The sequence below is a fragment of the Rana temporaria genome, chromosome 4 (assembly GCF_905171775.1).
Source record: "Rana temporaria chromosome 4, aRanTem1.1, whole genome shotgun sequence".
In the NCBI taxonomy this organism is placed as follows: Eukaryota; Metazoa; Chordata; class Amphibia; order Anura; family Ranidae; genus Rana; species Rana temporaria.
The window spans coordinates 138933569-138960198 of NC_053492.1; the positions used below are offsets into that span (position 1 = coordinate 138933569).

The window sequence follows — 26630 nt, forward strand, 5'->3', positions numbered from 1 at the left end:
TCCACCCATGCCACTTTTGGCATGTAAAAAATAATATATGATAAGCGCTCCAATTTGGAGCGCTTATCATATATATATTTTTTATATTTCATTCATTATTTGTGTATTGTGAACACTTTTAGATATAGCTGCTCTGAACGTCATTATATACACTCATTTCACTTTAACACTGTTTCACTCACAGTAGCGCAAGAGATTTTTCTTCACTTTTGGCATGTAACTTTATTTTTGGGGGGAGCAGGTACCTGGTTCTGCTTGGGTCATCTAGGCAATCTGAGCAGAAGTTCTCCTCTACCCCCTCCCTCCTTGCAGTTTTCTGGGACACGTCACAGGTCCCAGATTACTGCTGGACCGTCCAGGACACGCAGCACAACTTGCACCTGGCTGTGAAGCTGCAACTGACGCAGCCGGGCACCTACAGTTGACATGACATGGCAGGGCTGAGGAGTGAGAAACGATGGCTCGGGTGAGCACATCACCGGATCATGGGACAGGTGAGTGTGTTGAGAGTAAGCGGATACACTTTTTTTTTTTTTTTTTTTCTTTTTTTTTTTTTTTTTTGTGTAGCTACTGACTTTTAATAAATGTAGAAATAACTGGAGCGCCTCTTTAATACCTCCCCTTTTTATCTACCACCCTCATTATGAAAAACAGATTTTATCTGAAATTGAGCATCATTTTAACATCAATACTGGATCTGTAAATAACCTCACTGTACGCCACAAGGCCTACATCAGAGTCCAGCTCATCAGAGCTCTCAATGCTACTATTACAACTTTTAGATTGCATGTGCACTCTTGAGCGGGCCAACAGACCCCAACCCTCTCATCTCCTTGACTCTGAACGCTGTACACCCAGGTGACCACCTTCATGACACCTTTTTGACTTCCATCTCAGATTACTCAGTTTTACAAAACTAACCCAGAGCCCATCTGGCCAAACAGCTTGAATGCTATCTAACTTGCTCTAAAATCCCCCCTACCTCACTAATCAATTTGGCACCTAACCCACAAACTCCTAAGACATTGCTGACCAATTCAGCTTGTGTGTGTGGTGTGATTTGGGCATAAAAACTATACAATCTAACAGCTCTGACTCTGTACCACCAACCTCACCTGATGACTTTGAGCAGTTCCTGAACAACCTACACTTGCCCTCATTATCGTAGGAATAGATAAAATCCCTCTCCTCCCCCTTTACTCTATCAGAAATGCTGCTATTGCCTCCTTGCCACTTCATAAAGCTCCAGGGCCCAACTGCTTCAGCAACAAGTATTGAATTTTCCAAACTCCTCGCCCCACACTTTTGTCACTTTTTATTACTACCGCAGGCTTCATCCCAGTAGAATCCCTGCATACCACCATACCAAAGCCAGAAGAACCATCAGATCCTGTCAGCTACAGACCTATCTCTCTACTGGATGCTGATGCATATAAAAAAAAATGTAAGCCAAACTTTTCGCTACACGGCTTTCCGATATCGTTCCACGCTTGGTACATATTGACAAAGTGGGTTTTGTGGCAGACAAGCATCAGACGGCATATGCAGATTTAATAACTTTCTACTGTGGACAGAGCATCCTCAAACTCCTTCTCTCCTCATTTCTCTCAGTGTGGAGAAGGTGTTTGATAGCGTTTTACTGGAACTATTTGGAAGCTGTTATGATGAAAATTGGCTTCTCTGGAACAAAATTGTCCCTTTACTTTCCCCCAGCACTAGAGTAATTTTAATCTGGTTTACTCTCGGACTCCTTCCACATCTCTAAGACACTTGGAGTGTCCACTTTCCCCTCTAATCACTATTGAAACTTTTAGCTCAATCTATTCATAACCCCCTCATCACGGGTATCAAAGTTGGTGATGGGACACTCAAAATTGGCCTCTATGCTGACAATGTCCTTATCCTTGATTGACCCTATAAATTTGTTTCCTAAACTACACCATACCTTGGACCTATTCAGTAAGGCCTCCCTATACAGGTATAAGATCAGCTACTCCAAATCTAGTATGCTGGGCATAGGCCTTGACCAGGCCACTAAACCTAGCATTGCTGCCTGTACGTCTTTCTGGTGGACCCCCAACTTAAATCAAGAGGAAGGGGAGATTAGTTGAATACCTAGATGAGTAAAGATCTCAACTTTTCCAATTTCAAAATGGCAATACAGGATCTTCAGTATCTAAGCTTCATGGGCAGGTAGAATCGCCTTGTCCAAAATGTATCTACTACCGCACATACTATATACATTTTGAACTATCCCACTCTCTTTCCTCCAATCACAACTTCATAAACTACAAACTATCATACCCATTTTTAATATAGAATGGAAAACGCTCCCTGCTTAAATGCAACATGCTCTGGAGGGATGGGTGCACTGGACAACTAGGCCTACTCCAAAGCGACCATCCTTGACCAAGCTAAAGTCTGGTGGAAACCTACCCATCAAACTTCCTACCCCCAAATTGGGGGTGAAAAGTAGCCATGGCTTCCTAACCTAAGCTGTTCCTCAGTGCCCTACTTCTAAAATACCATGGATTGCACTCTTGCCTTGTTTCAATGCCACTGTCAAAAACATGGAAAGCTGTTCAACACGCCAAAGGTGTAACACATCGCCTGCTTTTCTGCATACCTTTCGCTGCACTGCAAATGATCACACCTGACACTTTCTCCAAATGGACCACTGCAGACATCTTCACTGTTGGGGGCTTTATAGAGACAGCCTACTACTTACTCTCCTTGTCGGCATCTCCAAACTAGCTGACACATTACCTTACTTCTTCAAATATCTTATGCCGCGTACACACGACCGTTTTTAGGGTTGTAAAAAATGAAATTTTTAATGGTCTAGAAAATATTTTTTTTTTTTTTTTTTTTTTTCAACCCGATCGTTAAACCGGCCTTGCCTACTACCGATCGTGAAAATAAAATGCTCTAGCAAAGCGCGGTGACGTACAACGGCGCTATATAGGGGACGTTCCATTCGGATGGCGCCACCCTTGGGGCTGCTTTTGCTGATTTTTGTGTTTAAAAGACGATTTGCGCTTTTTCAGTCTGTTACAGCGTGATGAATGTGCTATCTCGATTACGAACGCTAGTTTTACCAGAACGTCTCATAACTTCTGAGCATGCGCTTTTTTTTTTTCATATCGTTAAAGCCCACACACGACCTTTTTTGTTTTAATGACATTATTAAAAAAACATATATTTTTTTTACAACCCCAAAAAACGGTCGTGTGTACGCGGCGTTGGACTCCGTTCAGCCCTTTCCTGTGCAATATGGTCAGACAATCTCGCACTCTGGCATATAATAAATGCTATGATCGGTTCTCCCCTTGCCACCAAAGTTTCTCCCTATATTTGCAAACTCCTCACCAATGCCTCCCATAACTTGACCCCCCATCAATGCTACTTTGGGAATAACTGCTACAATGTACCTACAATCCTCAGCAATGGTATTGTTCCCTTCAAATGCCTCTGAAAACATCCTGCTGCATACTACACTGGATATCCCTCCAGAAAATATTTTATTATCTCCCTCACATTCAACCCCTCTTCCACTAACTTATGTTGGAGACGCTGGAAATCTGGGGTCTCCACTACACAACTGATGAACTGTCAAGTACTTGCTTTTTGGTCTACTCTTACTAAGTGGTTGGAAGAAAAACAAATATCCCTTTTTTTTTTTTTTTTTGGCTACAGATGGTTCTATTGGGTTTGGATATAGATACCTGGCAATGATTCTCCCACATCGCAATCTCTAAAACCGTCCACCTGGCTATTGCCAGAAACTGAAAAGCCCCTCGCTCCACTTCCATTTTAGAAATGATCACTTTTATAGAATATACAGTGCAGCCGCAAAATATTGAGTGTTTCACTTGTTCCACGTTTTTTTACTGCGTTACTCCAAAATGAATTGAATTAATCCCCCCCCCCTTTTTTTTTTTTTCTCCATTTTGCAAACCATTCCCCTAAAGTGAAAAGTTTGAAATCTGTGCAAATTCACATGTACAATAGTATTCACAGCCTTTGCTCTGTACTTTTGAAACACCTTTTTGGCATCAATTGCTGCCTCAAGTCTTTGAGTCTAATGCTACAAACTTGGCACACCTATTTTTGGGCAGTTTCTGCCATTCCTCCTTGCAGGACCTCTCCAAGCTCCATCAGGTTGTATGGGGCACGTCGGTGCACAGCCATTTTCAGATCTCTCCAGAGATGTACAGTCGGGTTCAAGTCTGGGCTCTGGCTGAGCCACTCAAGGACGTTCATCGTTGCCCCGTAGTCACTTATCTTGGCTGTGTGCCAGGTCATTGTCCCGTTGGAAGATGAACCTTCGCCCCAGTTTGAGGTCCAGAATGCTCTGGAGCAGGTTTTCATCAAGGATGTCTCTTTACATTGCTGCATTCACATTTCTCCTCAATCCCGACTAGTCTTTCAGATCCTGCTGCTGAAAAACATCCCCACAGCATGATGCTGCCACCACCACCATGCTTTGCTTTAGGGATGTTACTGGCCAGGTGATGAACAGTGCCTGGCTTTCTCCTGACATGACACTTGCCATTCAGGCCAAAAAATTAAATCTTTGTTTCATCAGACCAAATAATTTTGTTTCTCATGGTTAGAGTCCAGGAGGGCTGTGTGCCTTTTTTTACTGAGCAGTGGCTTCTGTCTTGCCTCTCTACCATATGGGCCTGATTGGTGGAGTGCTGCTGAGATGGTGGTTCTTTATAGAAGGTTCTCATCTCTCCTCAGAAGCACTGGAGCTCTGTCAGTGACAATCAGGTTCTTGGTCACCACTAAAGGTGTGAGTGTATCCATATTAGCACTTGGTATGGATAGTGCTTCACAGGTCAATTTATATAGCTTGGCTCTTCTTTTTTTGTAAGTAATAGTTAGGACTCGCTGATCAATGTCATAGGAGCTTTGAGGTATGCTAGCATCTTCTCTAGATCTTAAAAATTAAAAGAAGCTGATTTGATTGCCTTACACGGCTGCTCAAGATTCGGTCTGGTTTAATGGTGGGATTGTTTCTTTTCAGCTCACTTCACCATAACCGATATGGAATATGGTAATTTCCTCATCTATATAAACAATGGTTGGTCATTGGTTCCGTCGACAGACGCTGGTCTGACTAAACGGTTGCTGCTCGCAATGGAACTATTTTACTTGCCCAAGGATAAATGGATATATCCATGTGGCATCCTTTTGGACCGTTCCTGCTCTCATAAGTCAATCTGTATAATGGCAAGACCGCATTCACTGCAGCTATCCAGGTATTGACCATTGGTGCCGGTTGTTTCCATCTGAGGAGGATTTCCTTTCCAACATAATACAAAGCATAGAAGAGAAACCATTTTAGATGCCTAGTGGATACAATGTCCGCCATACTTCCTAGTAGCACCAAAGCTGGATCTTGCCCAAGTGACCAGTCACAAATCTTTTTAACACTTTTATCACCTTTTTTCCAAAACGGATGGATATGGGGGACATATCCATACCATGTGAAAGAAGGTACCAGGGAAGAATTGACACCATGAGCGTAGGGGACTAACAGAGTAAATGCCAGCCAATCTAACTGGGGTGTAGTAGGTTCCATGTAAAAATTGTATTTGTATAACACGGTCTTTGAAGGCAGCTGTATTGGCATGATTTCTGCCAGTTATCAGTTAAGTCTGGGATCTCACCCTTCTATTTGTGTTCTTTTATCAGGGAGGTAGCATGAGCCAAAGTCAAGCAAGGGTACAGGGAAGATGTGTTTCTCTAGTACTGCTTGATGTCAGCAAATGCTCAAATTCAGGTTGAAGGACTACAAAACTGAGTAATTGGGCTTGTGCTGCATGCCCAAGCTGATGTGATATACCCGTATCCATGACTTTAAAGCCTCATACACACAATTGAATGTTCTGCGGACAAAGCGTAGGACTTTTGTCCAAAGGGCGTTGGCCAGGAACTTGTCTTGCATGCAAAGGATTGTCAGCCAATGAACGCGAAACTACGTGTTTTTTCAGCTCTTTAGCGCCATCCTTTGAGAAACTTCTAATGTTGTGGTGAGCGTTGCTTCTGAGCATGCGTGTTTTTACTTTTGGAGTTTTGTCTGATGGACTTCTGTGTCGGATTTTCCGATCTTGCGTACACAATTGTTGGCAGACAATTTTAAAGCATGCTATGTTTTTTGATCGTTCAGCGGCCATCTTGCTTTCGTTTGGCCTTTTTGTGACGGCTCTGGCGCTGCAAAAAAGACCGCAAATGTGTCTGAGGAGAGACAGACGCAGCGCTGCACGGCTAATATGCACACCTTGTCCTTCTCAGACCGCGCTGCACCGGGAAGGGTGGTGAGTCCCAGGGGCCCCCATACTCTGTTGTAGCAGCCAGGAGGTGACCAGTGTTTTTTTTTTTTTTTTTTTTTTTTTTTCCTGCTTTGCAGTGAGGGTGACCCAGCGCTGGCATTATGGAGCCTGAACCAGATACCTCTTCCCCAGCAATGCCTGAGTTAACCCTTGACGCCACATCTGTTGAGGCAATGTCGGCTGTCCTGGAGTCCCTTCTTACCAGGTTTGAAGCGGCTAGTGCCCGGATGGGGGGTAAAAAGCGCCCCCTCCCTGAGCCTGCTTCTGGGGATGTCTCTGATGCAGAATCTGACAATGCTATTGCTGCTTCTGGTTCTGTAGTGTCAGAGGATGCGGGCTTAAAGCGGGGGTTCACCCTATTAATAAAAAACTTTTTTTTTTTTTTTTTTCCTCTAGCATAAAATGAGGCATAGTAGCGCGAGCTACAGTATGCCTGTCTTTATTTTTTTATCCCCGTACTCACTGTGCAATCGTAGAGACAAGATTACGACTCCCATCGGGGAATGGGCGTTCCTATGGAGAGAGAAGGTGATTGACGGCCGGCTCTGGCACGTCACGCTTCTTCGGAAATAGCCGAAATAGGACTTGGCGCTTCACGGCGCTTGCGCATAGTCTGTGCGCAGGCGCCGTGAAGAGCCGAGACCTGTTCCGGCTGTCTTCGGGGAGCGTGACGTGCCAGAGCCGGCCGTCAATCACCTTCCCTCTCCATAGGAACGCCCATTCCCCGCGGGGAGTCATAATCTTGTCTCTACGAGTGCACAGTGAGTACGGGGATAAAAAAATAAAGACAGGCATACTGTAGCTCGCGCTACTATGCCTCATTTTATGCTAAAAAGTTGTTATGGAGGGTGAACCACCGCTTTAACCCACATGGACTGAGGATGACTCTGCTTCAGAGTCAGTTGCTGACAAAGAATTTGTTGGAGCTCTTATTTCTGCGGTGCGTGATACTCTGAAACTTGAGGAGGTGGCGGAGGCACCTGCCGTGCCAGTCCCTTTTGGGTTCCGCAAACCGCCACGCACCGCTAAAGTGTTTCATTGTGTTCCTTATTTGGACAATATGTTGTACAAGGAATAGGATGCACCGCAAAAAGTTTTTACTGTTCCAAAAAACTTTGCAACCCGTTACCCCCTTGAGGAGGACTTTTTGAAAAAATGGGTCTCTCCTCTGTCAGTGGACCCTCCCGTGTCCAGACTGAGCAAGGTCACCACGTTGCCTGTGGAAGGGGCTCCTGCATTTAAGGACCCTGCTGATAGGAGAGTGGAGGCCTGTGGCCTGCTCCCTATTCATGGTGGTGGGTTCATCGGTGAGGCCGGCTCTGGCCGGGACCCTGGTGGCGCAGACTCTGACTGAAAGGGCGAAGCTCCTACTGCAGGAGCTGGAAGAACGAGATGCTTCCGAGTCCTCTAGGGATCTGGCTGAACAATTGGTTCAGGGTCTAAAATTTCTCTGCGAGGCGGCCATGGATACGATACCTTTTTGCTTTCCAGGGCATCCGTCTATGCGGTGGTTTTGCGCCGCCTTGTGTGGCTGAAATGCTGGTCGGCTGACCAGTCCTCTAAGAAGGCCTTGGTGGATTTGCCCTTTAAGGGTGACCGGCTTTTTGGGGCTTCCCTGGATGATATCATTAAGGATGCCACGGGTGGTAAGAGCACGCTGCTCCCACAGTCTGGGAAGGGTAAGGAGCCTCGCCGCAAGCGAGGCCCTACTTTTTACTACCCCTAAGCGTTTTTTTTCATGCACCCAGACTGGCGGAAAAAGGTCCGCAAGGTTCAAAAGCCCCCGCTGCGGGGCAAAGGCGCACCTGGTTCAACAAGCCTGTGGACAAGCCTGCCTCTGCATGAAGGTCTGCCCCCGCCCGGGTTTCGGGTGGGGGGACGACTTTGCGAATTCGCGGATCGGTGGAAGTCTCTTCTGTCCGACCGTTGGGTTTGCGAAGTGGTTGCCTCGGGGTACAAGACAGAGTTTCTCTCTTGTCCCCCAAACAGATTTTTTCCTTCAAACCTCCAACTTCCTCTGGTTCGCCGGCAGGCACTGTCCGGGGCTGTCCAGGATCTTCTGGACAGGGGGGTGATTGTGCCGGTTCCCTCGCAGGAACGGTTTCAGGGGTTTTACTCCAATCTGTTCGTGGTCCCCAAGAAGGAAGGGGTTCGCCCTATCCTGGACCTCAAGGCCCTCAATTGCTTTGTCAATGTGCTAAAATTCAGGATGGAGTCGATTCGATCGGTGATGGCGGCACTCCACCAGGGGGACTTCTTGGCGTCCTTGGATATCATGGACGCGTACCTACATGTTCCCATTTGCACAAGACACCAAAGGCTTCTGCGCTTTGCGATCGGAGAAGATCACTTTCAATTTGTGGCCCTCCCGTTCGGTACCTCGGGTTTTCACCAAGGTGCTCGCCCCGATACTGGCCCTGCTGAGGCAGCGAGGGATCGCTATCGTGGGATATCTGGACGACCTTCTCCTGAGAGCTTCCTCAGAGTTGGAGGAGGACGTGTCTATCACGTGTCAGACTCTCCAAGAGTTCGGCTGGCTTCTGAATCTCCAGAAGTCAGTGTTGGTTCCATCCCAGCGGCTGGAATACTTGGCACTAGTCCTGGATTCTGTGGAGGCGAGAGTGTTCCTCCCATCGGAGAAACTGAAGACCCTGCAATCTGCAGTGAGGCAGTTGTCGACCCAGAAGTGGTCATCTCTTCGCTTCTGCATGAGAGTTCTGGGTCTGATGGTGGCCTCCTTCGAGGCGGTTCCGTATGCCCAATTCCACACCAGGGTGCTACAGAAAGAGATTCTGTCACGTTGGGACAAGCTCCCGTCTCCTCTGGATTACCAGATTCAGTTGAGCCATCTGGCCAAGTCTTCCCTGGTGTGGTGGCTGACGTCTCTGGTGCTTCGGACCGGGAAGTCTTTTTTGCCGTGCCGCTGGACAGTGGTCACAACGGATGCCAGCCTCTCTGGCTGGGGGCATTTGGGGCTCTCAGTCAGCCCAGGGGCGCTGGACTCAGGAGGAGTCCCGTCTGCCGATCAATATTCTGGAGCTCCGTGCAATCAAGCTGTGCCTTGCCAGGTGGTCCCTGGAGCTGCAAGACTGACTGGTCAGGATCCAGTCCGACAACGCCACGACCGTGGCATACGTCAATCATCAGGGCGGCACAGGGAGCTCGGCTGCAGTGACGGAGGTCGCACACATCCTTCGGTGGGCCGAAAGGTCCGTTCCGGCTCTGTCGGCCGTGTACATTCCGGGAGTTCAGAATTGGCAAGCAGATTTCCTAAGTCGCACAACTCTGGATCAAGGGGAGTGGTCTCTCCACCCTGAGGTGTTTCAGAGTCTGTGCCAAAAATGGGGCACTCCAGACGTGGACCTTCTAGCGTCCCGTCTCAATCGGAAGGTGCCACGGTTCGTGGCCAGGTCAAGAGACCTGTGGGCTGACGCGTCAGACGCGTTGGTGGCTCCTTGGGGTCACTATTGCCTGATTTACGCTTTCCCTCCTCTGAAGCTCCTCCCTCGCCTGCTGCGCAGGGTGGAAGCAGAAGGGATTCCAACAATCCTGATCGCCCCAGACTGCCCGCGCCGCTCCTGGTACGCGGACCTGGTGCGTCTGGTGGCAGATGCCCCCTTGCGTCTACCCCTGAGAGAAGATCTTCTGTCGCAGGGTCCGATCTTCCATCCTGCTTTACAGTCGCTGGCTTTAACGGCGTAGCTGTTGAGAGCCAGGTACCGAAGGACCGGGGCCGGTCGGGCCCGGTGATCTCTACCATGCTGCGCGCACGGAAGTCTACTTCACGAAAGATTTACCATCGTACGTGGAAAGCCTACATCTCTGTGAGGAGATGAAGTGGCACCCTCGTACATACGTGGTGTCCCGGATTCTGCTGTTTTTACAGCGGGGAGTGGATCAGGCTCTCGCCTTGAGCACGGTCAAGAGTCAGATTTCTGCTCTGGCTGTTTACTTTCAGCGACCCTTGGCGGCGCACTCTTTGATTCGCACGTTTGTGCAGGGGGTCCGCCATGTCTCTGTGCTTCAGCGAGCTCCTTTTGAGGACATCCGGAAGATCCCTTTGTTGACTCTGTCACAAAAGGTGGTTTTTCTGGTAGCTATTACCTCTATCAGACGCGTGTCTGAACTGGCGGCCTTGTCCTGCAAGGCCCCCTACTTGGTCATCCATCAGGATAAGGCGGTGCTGTGTCCGCAGCCCTCTTTTCTTCCAAAGGTCGTTTCGGCCTTTCACATTAATGAGGACATTGTTCTTCCATCCTTATGTCCTCAGCCGAAAAACCAGAAGGAGGCCACTTTACATTCTCTGGATGTAGTTCGGGCCCTTCGAGTTTACTTATCGGCGACGGCTCTGTTCCTCATCGGCGACGGCTCCGTTCCGGAAGTCGGAACTCACTGTTCGTGTCGGTGTCTGGTCCCAGAAAGGGTCTGGCAGTCTCGTCTGCCACCATTTCCAGGTGGATCCGACAGGTTGTGCTTCAGGCCTATGCTCTGAAGGGGTGTGGGCGCCTCCTTTCGGGTAACGGCGCATTCGACCAGGGCGATCGGTGCCTCCTTGGGCTTTCCGACATCAAGCCTCTGTGTTACAGGTGTGTAAGGCAGCGACCTGGTCGTCAGTCCACACCTTTTCAAAGTTTTACAAGGTGGATGTGAGTGCATCTTCTGATGCCTCCTTCGGCCGCAGGGGGTTACAGGCGGCAGTTTAAGGTTGGAGTTCCTCTGTTGAGTAACTCCGGTTTTGTTTGGGGGTGAAGCTTGGTTTGCTGTGGTGTTTTTTCCCACCCCTCGAAATATTTTTGACACTGCTTGGGGACAGCCCTACTGTAAAGGATGCTGTGTCCGTCTATGAACGGAAGAGAAAATAGGATTTTTGTACTCCCCGTAAAATCCATTTCTCTGAGTTCATAGACGGACACACCCACCCCTCCTTTGTTTGTACTGCTTGTTACGAACTGGGGCTGCTAGAGCAGGGTGTGGGTTATACCTGGGGAGCCACGCCCCCTGGGAGGAGCGGCACTTAGGAAAGGCTTTAACGCTTTAAGTACTGTAAATTTCTGCCTAAGTCTCTCCTGGAAGGAAGGTGCATAACCCTACTGTCAAGGATGCTGTGTCCGTCTATGAACTCAGAGAAATGGATTTTACGGTGAGTACAAAAATCCTATTTCTCTTATCGTCCATGGACGGACACAGCTCCTTAAATCTTGACAAGCGGGTTATGTTCCCTGTTTACAGGAGAGGACTAGGCAGAAACATGTTAAATAGTTAAATACATGTTACATTAACAGAGTTGAACAGCCCCGCCCAGGGGGCGGTCCCTCCAGACATAACCCTCCTCACTGCAGCTTGCAGCCTCCGTTTCGTTCTGCCTAGCAAAGGAGAAGGATGTATGGCTCCCTTTGGGCCCAGCGCCCTGAGGAGAAATTTTATTTTATTTTTTCTTGAAGAATCTTCTTTCAACTGTCGACTGAGAGACAGGCTGGATAATATAGATCCTTGTAGTCTACTCAGTCCGACCAGCAAGCGTGGGTACACCTTTGCAAAGAGGCTTGGTCTGCCACGCCATACCCCATGACTCCTGGGATTGCCGGTGAGCTTTGCTCCGAGGTCCACATATGACTGGGCTGTGGTGTTGTCTCACTCACAGTGGACCGGGCCGACAGCTACCTCCATTTCGGTTGTAGTTCTGTCAGGAATGCGTCAGCGAGTCCTCGCTTGGACGGGTAAGTACAGTCCCTCCTGCTTCGGTGGGTTGGTACGGCTGGGCATTCCTGGGGTTCGGGGGTCCCTTCCCCTTACTTCCCTGCTCCTTTCCCTTGCTGCATTGCTAACATTGTCGCTGTCAGGGGGCCTTCCTGAGGGGACTGTGTTATCTGGCCTGTGTTTTTTCTTTTTTGTATTGGGCCTTCCTGTGAGGTAAAAAGCCCTGTGATGAGCACAGATGTTTATGATTATACTTCAGCAGACGCTGACTGATTGGTGACACCTGTAACGGTTTTGCTTTTTATGCTGTACTAGCTGAATACCTGGCGTTGCCCAGTCTTCCTATCTTAACCTTTTGGGGAGGAAAATCATAGTAATATAAATTTACCCATCTTTTATATAAGGGTGTAGGTAAGGGTTAATTTAACTGTCATATATTTTTATTTGGCATATAAGTAATATGTGTACCAGGTATTATTGAAATATCTCCAGGCGTACAGAAGTTATGTGGGAACATACATTTCCCATTGATTTGCATGGGACTTTAAACAAAAACCCTGACCCTCACAAATGGGGGTAGTTAAGGGATAAATTAACTATCCTATAGTTTAAGTGGACATATAAGTAGCATGTGACCAAGTGTTATCGAAATATCTACAGCCGTTATGAAGTAACATGTATTTCCCATAGAGTTGAATGGGACTTTAAAGGAAAACCCCGACCATGGCAAATGGGGGTGGGTAAGGGTTAAACCACCTATCCTATGTTTGTTGCTGACATATAAGTAACGTGTGCCAAGTTTCATGTTAATATCTTTAGCCGTTTGGACGTGATGCTGGAACATACATACATATATACACACGTTGAGTTTTATATATATAGATCTGTGTCTTATCCTTATATAATAAAGCCCTAGGAGGCTTTTCCTGTTTAAACACAGGTCCCTGCAAAAGTTACCTCACGGTTCTTTTCCTCACAGGCAGCGCTGGGCAGTCTCCTCCTGAGGGAGTCCCCTGGTTACCCCTGGTCAGCGCAGCAAGTGGGTGAGAGGCCCTGAATAGGGCTCTAGGAGCTTTTGTCTATTTGTATGGACAGGTGTGCATATTATTATACACACTATGTAAATATTGGAGTCAGTATCTGGGTCCTTCCCCACATGCTGGTGGTGGCAGCAGGTGTTAGCACCTGGGATTCCCACAGAGTTTTTATTGTTAGTCCTGGACACAGTTTGTGCCAGGGTGGGAGTGGACTGGGGGCGGGCGGTAAAAGAGTGCCCCCTTCCCCCGTTATCCCCTGGGGAATGCTCTGTTATGGAGCCATGGACCAGGTACCTAGTTAAAAAAAAAAAAAGGCAGAATAAGGCATTTATGGGTGCGCTTTTTACTGCTGCAAGGGACTCTCCTAAGCTGCATAGTGCAGCTGGGTTTCCGCCGAGGGCTCGGTCTTTTTTGGATCACACAAATCAGACCGCTGTGTAGGTTTTTTCCTTCTGTGCCCTTCTTTGATAATTTCTGAGATGAGGAATGAGAAAAGCCGCTGAGGGCTTTTGTAGTCCCTCACCGCCGGGCGGGAACCCCCGCTTGTATGGATCTGACTGATAGAAGATCCGAAGTACTGACCCGTTCCATGTTTACCATGCTGGGGTCTGGCTTGCGGGCCTATTGTGGCCACTACACTGGGGTCTCAGTCAACGCTGGCGGCATTTTTTGGGAGGTTTTTCAATTACATTGAAAACTCCCATTGGCGCCCATTTTGTCGTAGCCGCGCTATGGCGCAGCTTACATTGTGCCGGCCATTTTCCTGTGGCCGCGTTCTGAACGCTCGGCGGCCATCCTGGAGTAGTCCTGACCCCTAGTGCTGTATACAACTCAGAGTGAGCATTTTGCACCAGACAGTAGAGGAGCACCGACTCTCTCCTGAGGTTATTAGCCTAGCGGACCAGCTGGTCCAGGGCCTCATATAGGTCTGTGATGCTTCATTGAATGCTGCGCCCTTGTTATCCAGGGCGTCTGTTTCAGAATGGTTTTATGCACACGGTGGTGTAGTGCTTAACTCCATTACTTGGCAGCAAAAGAGTCATTGGTTCGAATCCACACACTGACACCAATCTGCCTGGAGCTTGCATTGTCGCTCCCTGTGTCTGCGTGGGTTTCCTCCGGGTACTCCGGTTTCCTCCAAAGACATGTGTGCATACACCTACATAATATACATACACACTATGTGTGTCTATTATTCAGGGGCAACCCTCCCAGGCCATCAAAGGCCCAGCTGGGGGACTAATCTGTCTCTGGGTGCATAAGCCGATCACGCCGGCACCCAAATCCTGCCAATGTATATAGCCTTCCCTCCCTGTCTCTAGGTGGGAGGGGCGGCTTGCAGGTTCACAATTCAGTGAAACCTCCCTGCTCTCCGACTAGTGGGTCTGCGAGGTGGTCTCTTCGGAGTACTAGATAGGGTTTCCTCCTATCCACAGAACAAAGTTCTGTCCTTGTGTCTTCCTCTCCCGGCCCGTCGGTCTGCCTTGGGCAGTGTGGGATTTGCTAAGCTGCGAGGTAATTTTACCTTTCCTGCAGGACGAGAGTTTTGGGGTTTTCTATGGGCCTCAGGCCCTAAATACCTTTGTGAACGTCGGGTAGTTCCGCATGGAATCCATTTGTTCGGTGGTAGCTGCGCTTCATCCGGGGGATGTCCTGACGTCCTCGGACATCAGGGACGCATACATGCATGTCCCGTTTTGCACATGTCAGTGTTTTTTTCTGTGCTTCGTAAAGAGAGAAGGGTCTCTGTCGGCCTGTGGCCCTCCCTTTTGATCTGGCGTCAGCACCGTGGTTTTCAGCTAGGAGCTCGCACTTATTTGAATTTTGTTGGGACAGCGAGGCTTTGCCTCATTGGCTACTTGGACGACTTTCTTCTGAGAGCAGCTTCTGTCTCCGACCTAGTGGATGGGTTATTCCCATTCAGACCCTCCGAAGATTCGGGTGGACGTTAAACGTTTAGGCCAGAAAGTGTAGCTCAGTGGCAGCAAGCCTGCCCTCCATGTGTGCGACCCAGGGTTCAAATCATGGGCATGCTAGGTTCCGACTCAGCGTTGGAGTATCTAGTGTTGATCCAGACTCCTCAGTGGCAAAGGTCCTTCTTCCCCTGGAGAAATTGCATACTCTTCAGTCTGCGGTGAAGGTATTGGCATCACGCGATCGGTCTTCTCTCCGGGCGCCTGCTGGTTCGGGGTCTGTGGGTAGCCTCCTTCAAGGCGGTACTGTATGCCCAGTTCCACACCCTGGTTTTCCAGGGGAACTACTGTCCAGGTGGTAAAAATCTCTTGTCTCTGAAATCATTAGATTCCTGTGCGCCACCTAGTCAGAGTCTCTGAGTTGGTGACAGAGATTTCCGACTCTTCGGTCCGGGAAGTTGTTTCTGCCTTCCAGTGGTCGGTGTTTATGACGGATGCCAGCTCACTGGTTGTGAACCTGGGGGTTCACAAAACTGGGGGGTCCAGTCGGCCCTGAGTCGCTGGACTTGCGTGGACCTATGACCACACCTCCTTGAATGTGTCTGGTCTCGGTAGCTACCCAGGGTCGGGGCTGGCTAGTGCCAGGTGGGAGACCGCCTGGGAATACCAGGTGCTGTCTACTGTTCATTGTCCTACTATTTTAGGCGTTTAGGCTATGCTTCTCCTTGTGGTCGACCGATCTGGTTTCAGCCGGACAACGCCACGGCCGTGGCTTCAGTCTACCATCAGGTATGCTGGCAGGCGGACTACTGAAGTCGCCAGATGCTGGACCAGTGCTTGGGGTGTTTCGGCTCCCTTGCAGGAGGTGAGCCTCACATGGCATGGATCTCCTGGCAGCTTGTCTCCGCCGCAAGGGTGTCAAAGTTAGTGGCCAGGTCTAGTGATCTTGTACAGACGCGTCAGTCGCGCTGGTGGCCCTGTGTTGTCTGTATCAGTGATTTTTTTACCATTCCTCCATGGTAGTTGCTTCCTCGGCCGCTCCACAGAGTGGATGCTGAGGAGATCCCGATGATTCTAATCGCTCCAGATTGACCTCGGCGTCCTTGGTATGCTGATATCGGGCGCCTGGTAGTGGAGGCACCCTGGCGCTTGCCAAGGCAAGAGGTTCCTGTCTCGAGGTCCCATACTTCCTCCTGTTGTACAGTCACTGACTTGCTCAACATGGTTATTGGAAGCCAGACTTTAGGTGACCAGGGTCTGTCTGACTCGGTCATCTCAACAGGGCACCGTAGTTTTCTTCCGGAGGATCTACCGTCGCACCTCTCTTGGTGCGAAGGGATGGAGTGACGTCCACGGGCGTACTCTCGGTGTCCAGGGTCCTGCTGTTTTTAAAGCTTGGATTGGATCTAAAAATTGCTTAAAGCACCGTTTGGGGGCAGATTTCAGCCTTGGCTGTGTTCTTCTTTTAGTGGCCTTTTTGCGGCCCGTTCCCTGGTGGGTCCCCTTTTTTTGTGTGCAAGGGGTTTGTCATATACTTTCCCCTCTTGGCCCATCTCTTCCCCCATGAGTTTTGACTCTGGTGCTCTCGGTTCTTCAGGAACCTTCCTTTTGGAAACATCAGAGAGATTTTCTCTTGACACTATCTCAGAAGGTGGCCCCTTTAGTGGCCTTTACCTCTGTTAGAGGGGTTTCTGAGTTGGCGGTCTTGTCTTGCAAGCCGCCATGCTTGATCCCCCATAAGGATTAGGTGATGGTGTGCCTGCGACCTTCCCTTCTTCCGAAGGAGTTTTCGGCCTTTCATACTTTAGGCGTGGTACGCGCTTTGCGGGTATACCAGCCTACTACGGCTCCATTTCGGAGCTTCTGACTCTCTTTTTTGTGTCGGTGTCTGGTCCACAAAAGGGCCTGGCGGTCTCGTCGACCACCATTTCTCGGATCCGGCAGGCCGTCATACAGGCCTATGCTCCTAAGGGGCGGGCCCCCCTTTCCGGTCACTGCACTTTCGACCAGGGCAATTGGTGCTTCCTGTTTTTTTTTTTTTTTTTTTTTTCGACATCATGCGTCGGTCTCACAGGTGTGCGAGGCGGCGATTTGCTCGTCCGTTCACGCTTTTTCCAGAATTTACATGGTTGCTGTGAGTGCATCTTATGATGTTTTTTTCAGCCGCTAGTTTTTGCCGGCGGCTGTTTAAAGTTGCACCTCCTCCGTTGAGGAGCTCTGCTTGTTTTGGGGTGAAGTTAAAATTGTTTTTACTGATATATTTCCCACCCCTCGTTTTTTGACACTGCTTGGGGACGTCCCACTTGTCAAGATTTAAGGAGCTGTGTCCCTCCATGGACGATAAGAGATAATAGGATTTTTTGTACTCACTGTAAAATCCTTTTCTCTGAAGTCCATGGACGGACACAGCTCCCACCACTCCTTTTTAGGTTTGTACTGCTTGTTACGAACTGAGGCTGCGAGCTGCAGTGAGGAGGGTTATGTCTGGAGGGACCGCCCCCTGGGCGGGGCTGTTCAACTCTGTTAATGTAACATGTATTTAACTATTTAACATGTTTCTGCCTAGTCCTCTCCTGTAAATAGGGAACATAACCCACTTGTCAAGATTTAAGGAGCGGTGTCCTTCCATGGACTTCAGAGAAAAGGATTTTACGGTGAGTACAAAAAATCCTATTTTTTTTACCCATAAGATTGGTTGGTTTAAAAAAATAAAAATAGCTCCTAACTTTTTTAGCTGGCTGTTGGTTTCAAAGCAAATTTGTCAAGCCCTGGTTTATTTAACCAAAGGGGGCAATTAAGAGGTTCATTGCTTTACATTTTAGGTAAAATTTTTATAGGCCACCCTTCTGAAAAATGGCAAACTTCATACAGGAAAATGTATTGGAGGGTGATTTCCAAAAATTTATTTTCCATTAAATTGACACTTTTAGTAAATATGAAACTGATTACACTTTGGTGTGTGGTGTTATGCAGGAAACCTATTTGTATTCTCTAATTCTGTTGCACTAAATTCTGCAATTAATCTTTTATATAATTGAGTACATGGTCATAAATGGGGTAAAAATTGTTAATGCTTGGTTTGTGATTCTAAAACTTTTTTTTTTTTTTTTAATACCTGGTTTAGATGGAATCCCTGCATATGATCCAAATTCGGGACAAAACAATCAGCCTGGAATGGGGCCAAATGCAGGATATCCTGTTCCACCACAGGGATATTATCCTCCACCACAGGGATATTACCCTCCTCCGAATGGCTATCAACCACCTCCCCCAGGTGGATACCAAGGTGAGTGTTGCGCTGACTTTATTTGGGATAACAAACTAAAAAACGAAAGGCATAGTAGCTAAGGGCCTGGGGGTTACTGCTTCATAATGCAAAGACGTGTGCCCAGGAAAATCTTGCAAGCATATTTATCATTTACTGATCCTTGTGTAGGAAAAGGGGATCCATTTTCTATTGCACTATAATTAAGGACTCCCCCAACACCCCCCCCCCATCCACACTGTGTGTGTGTGTGTGTGTGTGTGTGTGTGTGTGTGTGTGTGTGTGTGTTTTTTTCCAACCCTCTGACATAAAACCGCCATTCCTCCTGGAGGGTTCATCCTGGTCGTGGCCATGTAAACTTCTCCCTTCTGCCCCAAACCTGCCAAATTTTCTGGTTTCTCGAAATAAAAACTTTTTTTTTTTTTTTTTTTTTAGACAGCTTTTAGTCTTATCTTTTTGGAGCTTTTTTTGTTTGACAATATATGCAGAGAACTTGGCATCTAAGCTTTTGTGGGAGTACAATTCTGTTTAAAAAATAAAATAACGCTACTAGCTTTTTTTTTTTTTTTTTGTGCATTAGGCCTTTTAATGTTTTCCTAGTCTTGTAGTTTAATTACAGTCAAGAATTACTGCCTAATGGCTTGAAGTATATTATCCTGTTTCCTTTGCCAAACTGAAGTAATTTCCTGCTCACTCTGTCCAGGCTGAAAAGAGGAAAGGTCTGGTGTCCCAAGTGACACACACTTCCATCCCTGTTACATATAATCAAAACAAAAGGATTTGCCCCGGGACTTTAAATGAAGTGGTTAACGTTTCCGCCAGTAAAGATAACAGTAATTGTATAGTATATAACTTATTCAAGTAAAATTGTTACATACATAGATATTGCCAATTGAAACGATACATAAACAATAAATATTAGTACAATAGTGGACAGAGTACACGGGCATCGTACTACCCGACTAGCCTAGTTTTGCAAGATCCAGCTCGCTCTTCAGGGGTGTGTAATACTGTACCTAGGATGACAAAGTCTGGCATAGACTGCCAAACATATATACTTTTCCCTTATCTTTCAGGACAGCACCTTGAGAGCGTGGCTCCACCCACTTGACAGGAAACAGGCCTCCACCAAACTTCTTAAAAGGGAGGGTCCTTCCACTTATCGGTCTTTGTGTTTCCTCCAGCGGGAACACATGTGGGGGTTAGGAGCTCTCTAGGTACTACCTGAGAGGTCTTATCTCCCTACTTCATCTGTTTTTTATTTATTTATTTTTTTTCTTACCTCAAAGAGTCTGTTCCTCCCATTCACTGGATAGAGAGTGCCTTGTGCATGGGCTCCTTCTCCCTCATCGGTGCTCAGTGAGCCAGGGACTGCTCCGGGATACTGCTCCTTGGCAAGGTAGAAGGCGCGGACATCTTTTTTCCTGTTCAGGCAGCCGAACGCCGCCATCAGTCAGGCTGCTTCCCCCGTAATGGGCAGCATCCTACAAGCGGGCACAGGGCATGAATGTCATTTCCGCCAGGAAGCGCTGAGGGAGGAACAGGTCTGGTGCCTTGTTTGCCACCAGCATCACGCTGCTGCCTCAACGTGGATGCAGGATCCGCAGTGAGTGGAACAGGCACCAGCAAGGCCCAGATAAGGGGTAGACTGAGGTTCTACCCTCATTTACTATGAGGTCGCTCTAGCTCTCTTCTCCCTGGGGGGGGGGGTGTTTTTTTTTTTTTTTTTTCCCCTGGTGGCGGGGGCCTATTTGGGCACATGAGTGTAGTGGATCTCACTGTGCACCTGTGGTGAGCATCTTGATTGGTTTTCAGGCTGACTCAAATGGATGGTTTCTTCTTCTTTCTTCTTCTTTCTTCTTCTTTCTTCTTTCTTTTTGCAGGCCAAGAGCTCTGATCCTGTGAATAAAAAGAAATGTCCTTCATGCAAGTCTAAACTATCTGAAGGCTGGAAAAAGCTTTGTCAGACATTTATTGACTCATTAGTGAAGGAGGAAGCGTCTGCCGCTTGCAGCGTCATAATCGCATCTGTTAAAGAATTGGATGCTACTATTCAGTCCTTTAAGTCCTCACTCACGAAACCATCCGTGAGACAGACCTCTACCTCACAAGACCCGCTGTTAGTCCCTGTAGTGGAGGCAGAAGAAAAAACTCTGAGCCAGGAAGGTCCTCCCCCCTCAGACTTATTCTCAACCTGAAGCCGCTGAACAGATCGGTTCTATACAAAAAATTCTGTATGGACTCAATCTTCATAAAATCTTTTGACAAAGGAGTACTTTATGGCATCAATCAACCTGCGAGATGCCTATCTGCATATCCCCATAGCCCCTCAATCCCAAAAATTGCTAAGATTGGCAGTAAACATGGGAAAAGAGGTCGTGCACCTCCGATTCAAAGCCCTCCCCTTTCGGCCTTTCCTCGGCTCCGAGAATATTTACAAAGGTCATGGCAGAGGCCCTCGCTCCTCTTCACTTACAGGGGGTAGCAGTAATTCCATACCTGGACGACCTGCTCTTTTTTGCCCCCTCCAGGGAGAAATTGTTGGAGGATCTCGAAAGAGCTCGCAGTCCTCTAGAGGCATTGGGCTGGATCATAAATATGGAAAAATCTAATTTCAACCCAACCCAAGAGGCACAATTTCTGGGGTATCAGATAAGCTCAGTGGAGCAAAAAAATTTTATCCCAGAAGACAAAAAAACTAAAGATACGAAGGGTCGTAGCCTCCTTACAGACAAATCAAGAGATATCAGTCAGACAAGTAATGTCAGCTCTGGGAACCCTTACCTCATCTATGCCAGCAGTGGGCAAGGCTTCACTTCAGACCGCTTCAGAGTTTCCTCCTGAAAATATGGGATCGCAGGACAGAATCTCTGGAGGCAAAGGTAAAAATCCCCACCAAAGTAAAACAATCGCTTTGGTGGTGGAGAAGTCAGAAAAACCTTTCAGCAGGCCTGTTACGGTCATTTCCAATAGAGTGGCAACGACAGATGCCAGCCTATGGGGATGGGGGGCACACCTGGGTCAGAACTATGCTCAGGGTGTTTGGTCCTGGTCAGAAGCAGAAAAGTCCTCCAATTGGAGAGAACTAAGGGCAGTGACCTTGGCTTTGGATGCCTTCTCCGCAGACCTTCAAGGTGCCCATGTTCAAGTCTTCTTGGACAATGCCACTACCATAGCCTACTTAAACAGGCAAGGAGGCACAAGAAGCTAGACACTTCAGCTTCTCGCCTCAGACATCCTAAACTGGGAAGAAAATCATTTGCTGTCCTTATCAGCGGTCCACCTCAATGGCACTTTAAATATAGTGGCGGATCTTCTAAGCAGAAGATGGATTCAGAAAGCAGAATGGACCCTAAATCCGGAAGTCTTCACATTGATCACCCAAACCTGTGGCCAACCACAAATGGACCTATTTGCATCAGAAGAAAATAGGCAACTTCCGGTCTTTTTCTCCATTCACAGAAGCGACAGTTCCCAGGGAACACATGCGTTAATACAGCCTTGGAACTTCCAGCCTTTCCTCCGTTTCAACTAATTCCGTTGGTACTAAGGAAGATTCAGAAGGAGAAGGTGGAAGTAATTCCAATTACTCCATTCTGGCCAAAAAGGGCTTGGTTTACCACCATTCTTCAAATGGCAGTCAGGCCGCCTTGGCGGCTGCAGCTCCGGCAGGACTTGCTTCTACAGGGTCTGTCTAAGCCTCACGGCGTGGTATCTGAGAGGCAGTTATTGAGACGAAAAGGTCTGTCTCGCCCACTTGTGACTACATTACTTTCCAGTAGAAAGGTGGTTACCAGGAAGATCTATGGTAAATATTGGAAGGTCTACAACTCCTGGTGTCACTCGTCTAATAGAGTGGTGAAAAATCTAGTGTCAATTCTGGAATTTCTTCAGAATGGAGCAGAAAAGGGCTTGTCAGTCAGTACACTTAAAGTGCAAATAGCTGCATTGGGAGTTTTTCTGGAAAGGCCTATATCTTCAGATCCATTAGTGTCAAGATTTTTCAAGGCGCTTTCTAGGTCCAGACCAGCTCCCGTGCGACACGTCCCCAGTTGGGATTTGTCGGTGGTTCTTCAGTCACTATCTAAGGAACCCTTTGAACCGCTACAAGACATTTCTCTGAAGTGCCTTACTCTCAAAACGGTGTTCCTAGTGGCAATAACGTTAGCCAGAAGAATCGGTGAGCTGCACGCCCTGTCAATAAAGGAAACCTTCCTATCTGTCTATACGGACAGGGTTGTACTAAAGACTGATCCAGCCTTTCTACCAAAAGTAGCGTCGGCCCTCAATCGGTCGCAGGAAATTGTCATACCAACCTTCTGCTCTAACCCATCAGGGGAGAAGGAACACCAATTTCATGGATGTGAGAAGAACCTTACTACATTACCTTGAAGTGACCAAGGATTTTCGATCTTCAGACTCCTTGTTCATACTTTTTTCAGGGTAAAGGGCCACCAAGCGTCTAAGGGGTTAATAGCTAGATGGCTAAAACAGCCCTGCTTGGGAGTAGGCTTCCAGAATAGCGATCTCCCCCATTGGGAATTGGAGCACACTTTACTAGAGCTCAGGGCAGAAATAGCTGATGCCACCCCAGATCAAATCTGCAAGGCGGCTACGTGGTCAAGTTACCTTAGGTTCGTCCGTCCTTAGACTGGATCTTCTGTCAGCAAGCGATCAGGCTTTTGGCAGAAAGGTCTTGCAGGCTGTGGTCTCTCCCTAAGTGGGTAAGTCTCTGTTATCCTCTCAAGGTGCTGTCCTGAAAGACGATAAGGGAAAAGTCAAGTTAGACTTGCTGGTAACTTGTTTTCCATGAGTCTTTCAGGACTTACCTGGCAGGGGAGACACCATGATCATGAAGGTGGTTCTCCCAGGGCGAGGCACGGCTATTGCACACTCTAGGCCGTGCTGATCGTGGTTGTCTTCCCTGCCGCTTCTCGGCCTTTTGGCTGGGACTAGGTGTGGTATCTGTCCTTATCAGTTGTCAGCGGAGCGCTGAAGCACCTCCTACATGGGGAGGGTGGATGCAATCCAATGACGTCATTGCACCTGGAAGGATGGTTTCAGCAGGGACTACGCTGTGCTGCCCGACAGAATACTGGGGGCCGGCCCATGGTTGAGTCTGAGCCATCTGGAAGAGTGCTCCTGGTGAGGATGGGTGCTGCGCTTGGTCTTGGTCTTTTTGCCGAGTTCTAGTCTGGCCTTCTGGCTGGCTGGTGTAAGTGCTATCTCTGTCAGCGATCTGGTTGGAGGAGCTGGTAATGCCCTGTGGTAAGACGGGGTAGAGCCATGCAAATCCGCTGGGTTGACGGAGGGTCTGGAGGGGCTAGTATTGGTGGAGGCTGTTATCTGAGTGGCAGTTCTCCCCAAGAAAACCTTGAAGGGCTCTCTAGCTGACAGGGGTGGATGGCTGCACTGGCCGGTCGGGGGGTCGGATATGGAACGAAAAGCCTATGGTGCATGTGCCCCTGGAGTGGCAGTCCAGGGGTATCTGAAGATCACTGTGTGTGAGGGACACTTTGATTTAAGATACCACGGTCACTGCACCAGATGCACGCTTTTTTTAGCACCTGCCTCCTGGGCCGGGCCTTTTGGCTAAGACTGGAGGAATTTTTTATTCCTGGCCGGAGGGCCTGGTCATTGTTTCACCACAATGGCCACTTCTTTCACTCTCCTCTCCACTATCCCTTCCCCCACTTTATTTTATTTAAGCCTGTGTTTGTCACTTTTTTGTCTTTTTTTTGTTGTGCACGTTTTGTGACACTGTGTGATTAGTAGGGTGCGGGTCCTCGGGCCAGCCCTGAACGTCTTGGGAGTGGGTGGACATGGCCTTCTGGCTTAGTTTGCCTGCTCTCATGGGGTCTCCCTTCGGGGGAGCCCCACCTAGTACTGGGAGGGTTCTGTTTCGGCAGTCCCTCCGAGGAAGTTCGTGTCGGCTTCGGTTGCTCGGACCACAGTACCTCAGTCCCCGTCTGGAGCCTAACGCCCCGGGGGATCAGGGTTTGGGTCCCTCTTCACAGGAGGACCACTTGACGTTGCACCCGTCTGCACGTTTTTGTGAACACTCTTTATGTGTGTGCACATTTTTTCTGCACCGGGTGGAGTTTTTTGGGTGTGTTCACACGCCATAGGCTTTTCAAAAGAAAAAAAAAAAAAATGAGTCTTTCAGGACAGCAGCAACCCGCCCTTATTGTTTTAAATATTATGCTGTGACTAACCATACTCTGATTATGTGTACTACTACTAAGTGGAAGGAGCCTCCATTTTAAGAAGTTTGTTGGAGGTGTGTTTCCTGTCAAGTGGGTGGAGCCACGCTCTCAAGGTGCTGTCCTAAAAGACTCATGGAAAACAAGTTACCGGTAAGTCTAACTTGACTTTTTCATCCTAGGTACAGTGTTGCACACCCCTGAAGAGCGAGCTGGATCTTGCGAAACTAGGCTAGTCGGGTAGTACGATGCCCGTGTACTCTGTCCACTATTATACTTGTGTACTAAAATTTATTATGTATCGTTTCAATTGGCAATTGTTGGTGTTATCTATGTATGTAACAATTTTACTTTACGCATGTAAACAATTTTACTTGAATAAATTATATACGATACAATTACTGTTATCTTTACTGGCGGAAACGTTACCCACTTCATTTAAAGTCCTGGGAATCCTTTTGTTTTGACTCTGTCCAGGCTTGGCATGCTTTTTAAAACGCTGTCTGGTGGTCCTTACTAGAAGAACGAATCCAGCAACACTTTAGTAGTTCAGTACATTATGAAATGCAAGTTTGCTTCAGGCTTGAATAGTAGTTTACATACTTGCAACAAATGTTTTTCTTCCAGATCAGTACAATGCGTATTGATGACTTGAATTTGTAAATGTAGAGAACATTCCAAGACCAGATGTATGGTTGTAAATCCGTAATCTTATCTATTTGGACTGTGATAGTGCTGTGCTTTTACAAGCTAATGACTTTAATGGATTGGGGGGGGGGGGGGGGGAGAAGTACCATAATTAGTAGCTAACCTTTTCCATGCGAGGAGGTCTTGTAATGGATACATGCAGCAATGCCATTAGGTTATGCTTTCATGGGAAGAGCAAGTCTAAAAGACTTTCACCATAGATTTTCCTGTCCCACCTCATCAATGGTGAAGACTAAGATGTATTCTTGGAAATACCTTCATTGGGGGAAATGGGAGGCTCATGAAATGAAAGATGACATCGGTGTAATATGGACATATGAGCATGATGCTTAGTCTGTAGTTGTACAGATGGCACTTGACTTTTTTTTTTTTGTGTCCAGTTTCTGTTCTGTCCATGCCTCCCTATATATTTTTTACCACCTATAGGACACAAGCAAATGTGACAGTTCGCAATCCTGGAATTCCAGGAATGTAACTTGCACTGGAAAGATTTCCAGCCTGGGTAGGAAACATCAGCTACAGTATCTGTAGCTGCAAATGAGTTTTACTATAAGGACACTTGCCTGTCCAGGAAACCTGCGATATCTGCACCCCGAAACTGACCTGTCCATCGGCTCTGTGTGCTGGCATCCTTGCTAAGGGAGACATGAAGTGAAGCTTTGCTGCTTCACAGCCTGTTTCCTACTGCACATTAGCGAGTCATGCTGTACTTTCTGAAAGGTCCCATAAGACTGCGGGACCTGTGTGTCTCCCAGAAGGCTCTGGGGGGGGGGGGGGTGAACATTGCTTGGATCGCCACACAAGATTGCAATAATCTTGCCCAGACGTGGGAGTGGATGCCTGCTTTTGACATGTATCTGTTCCTCCAGAAAGTACCAAATGTGGCAGTGGGGGGGGGGGGGGACGCAAGGACTTAGCAGGGCCGCCATCAGGGAGTACAGGCATTGCACCTGTAAGGGGCCTGTCTGGTGCCCCCCTCATTTTATTTATATATATGTATGTATGTATGTATGTATGTATGTATGTATGTATGTATGTATGTATGTGTGTGTGTGTGTGTGTGTGTGTGTGTGTGCATTACACCTGTAAGGGGCCCGATGGTCCCCAGCCCCCCCACCTTATTATCTTGTGTCAGGAGAGAGATTACACTTGGGGGGGGGGGGGGGGTTCGGTCAGCACCCCCCCTCCCCGGTTTTCTGCTCCCTGCCTAAAGCTGTGTAAGGGGCCCCAAAATTTGTGAAGGCTGCCCTGGGACTTAAAGAGGATGTAAACCCACTCCCATCCTTTCTAAACTACTGCCATGGTGCTGATCTATAAGGATGTACATGCCTCCTGCATGTATCCTTACCTGCCAAATGTCCCCCATTTTGCTGTTTAAACCCCCGCAAAGTCCAGATTTGGTGGGCAGGTCTGTTGTTCGGCGCTCGGTGGGCGGAGTCATGATGTCAGCAGACTCCCGCCCACCT

The 26630-nt window shown here is 47.9% G+C and overlaps 1 protein-coding gene and 1 pseudogene across 1 annotated transcript in view; both read left to right on the forward strand.

The window, feature by feature from the left end:
* LOC120936618 (phospholipid scramblase 2-like) overlaps positions 1 to 26630 on the forward strand; it is an 81209-nt gene that overhangs the window by 43291 nt on the left and 11288 nt on the right. Inside the window, exon 3 of the mRNA XM_040349103.1 lies at positions 18113 to 18274. Within this exon, the coding sequence (XP_040205037.1) occupies positions 18113 to 18274 (162 nt within the window). The remainder of the gene's footprint in view (positions 1 to 18112; positions 18275 to 26630) is intronic.
* On the forward strand, positions 23075 to 23255 carry LOC120938501 (annotated as a pseudogene).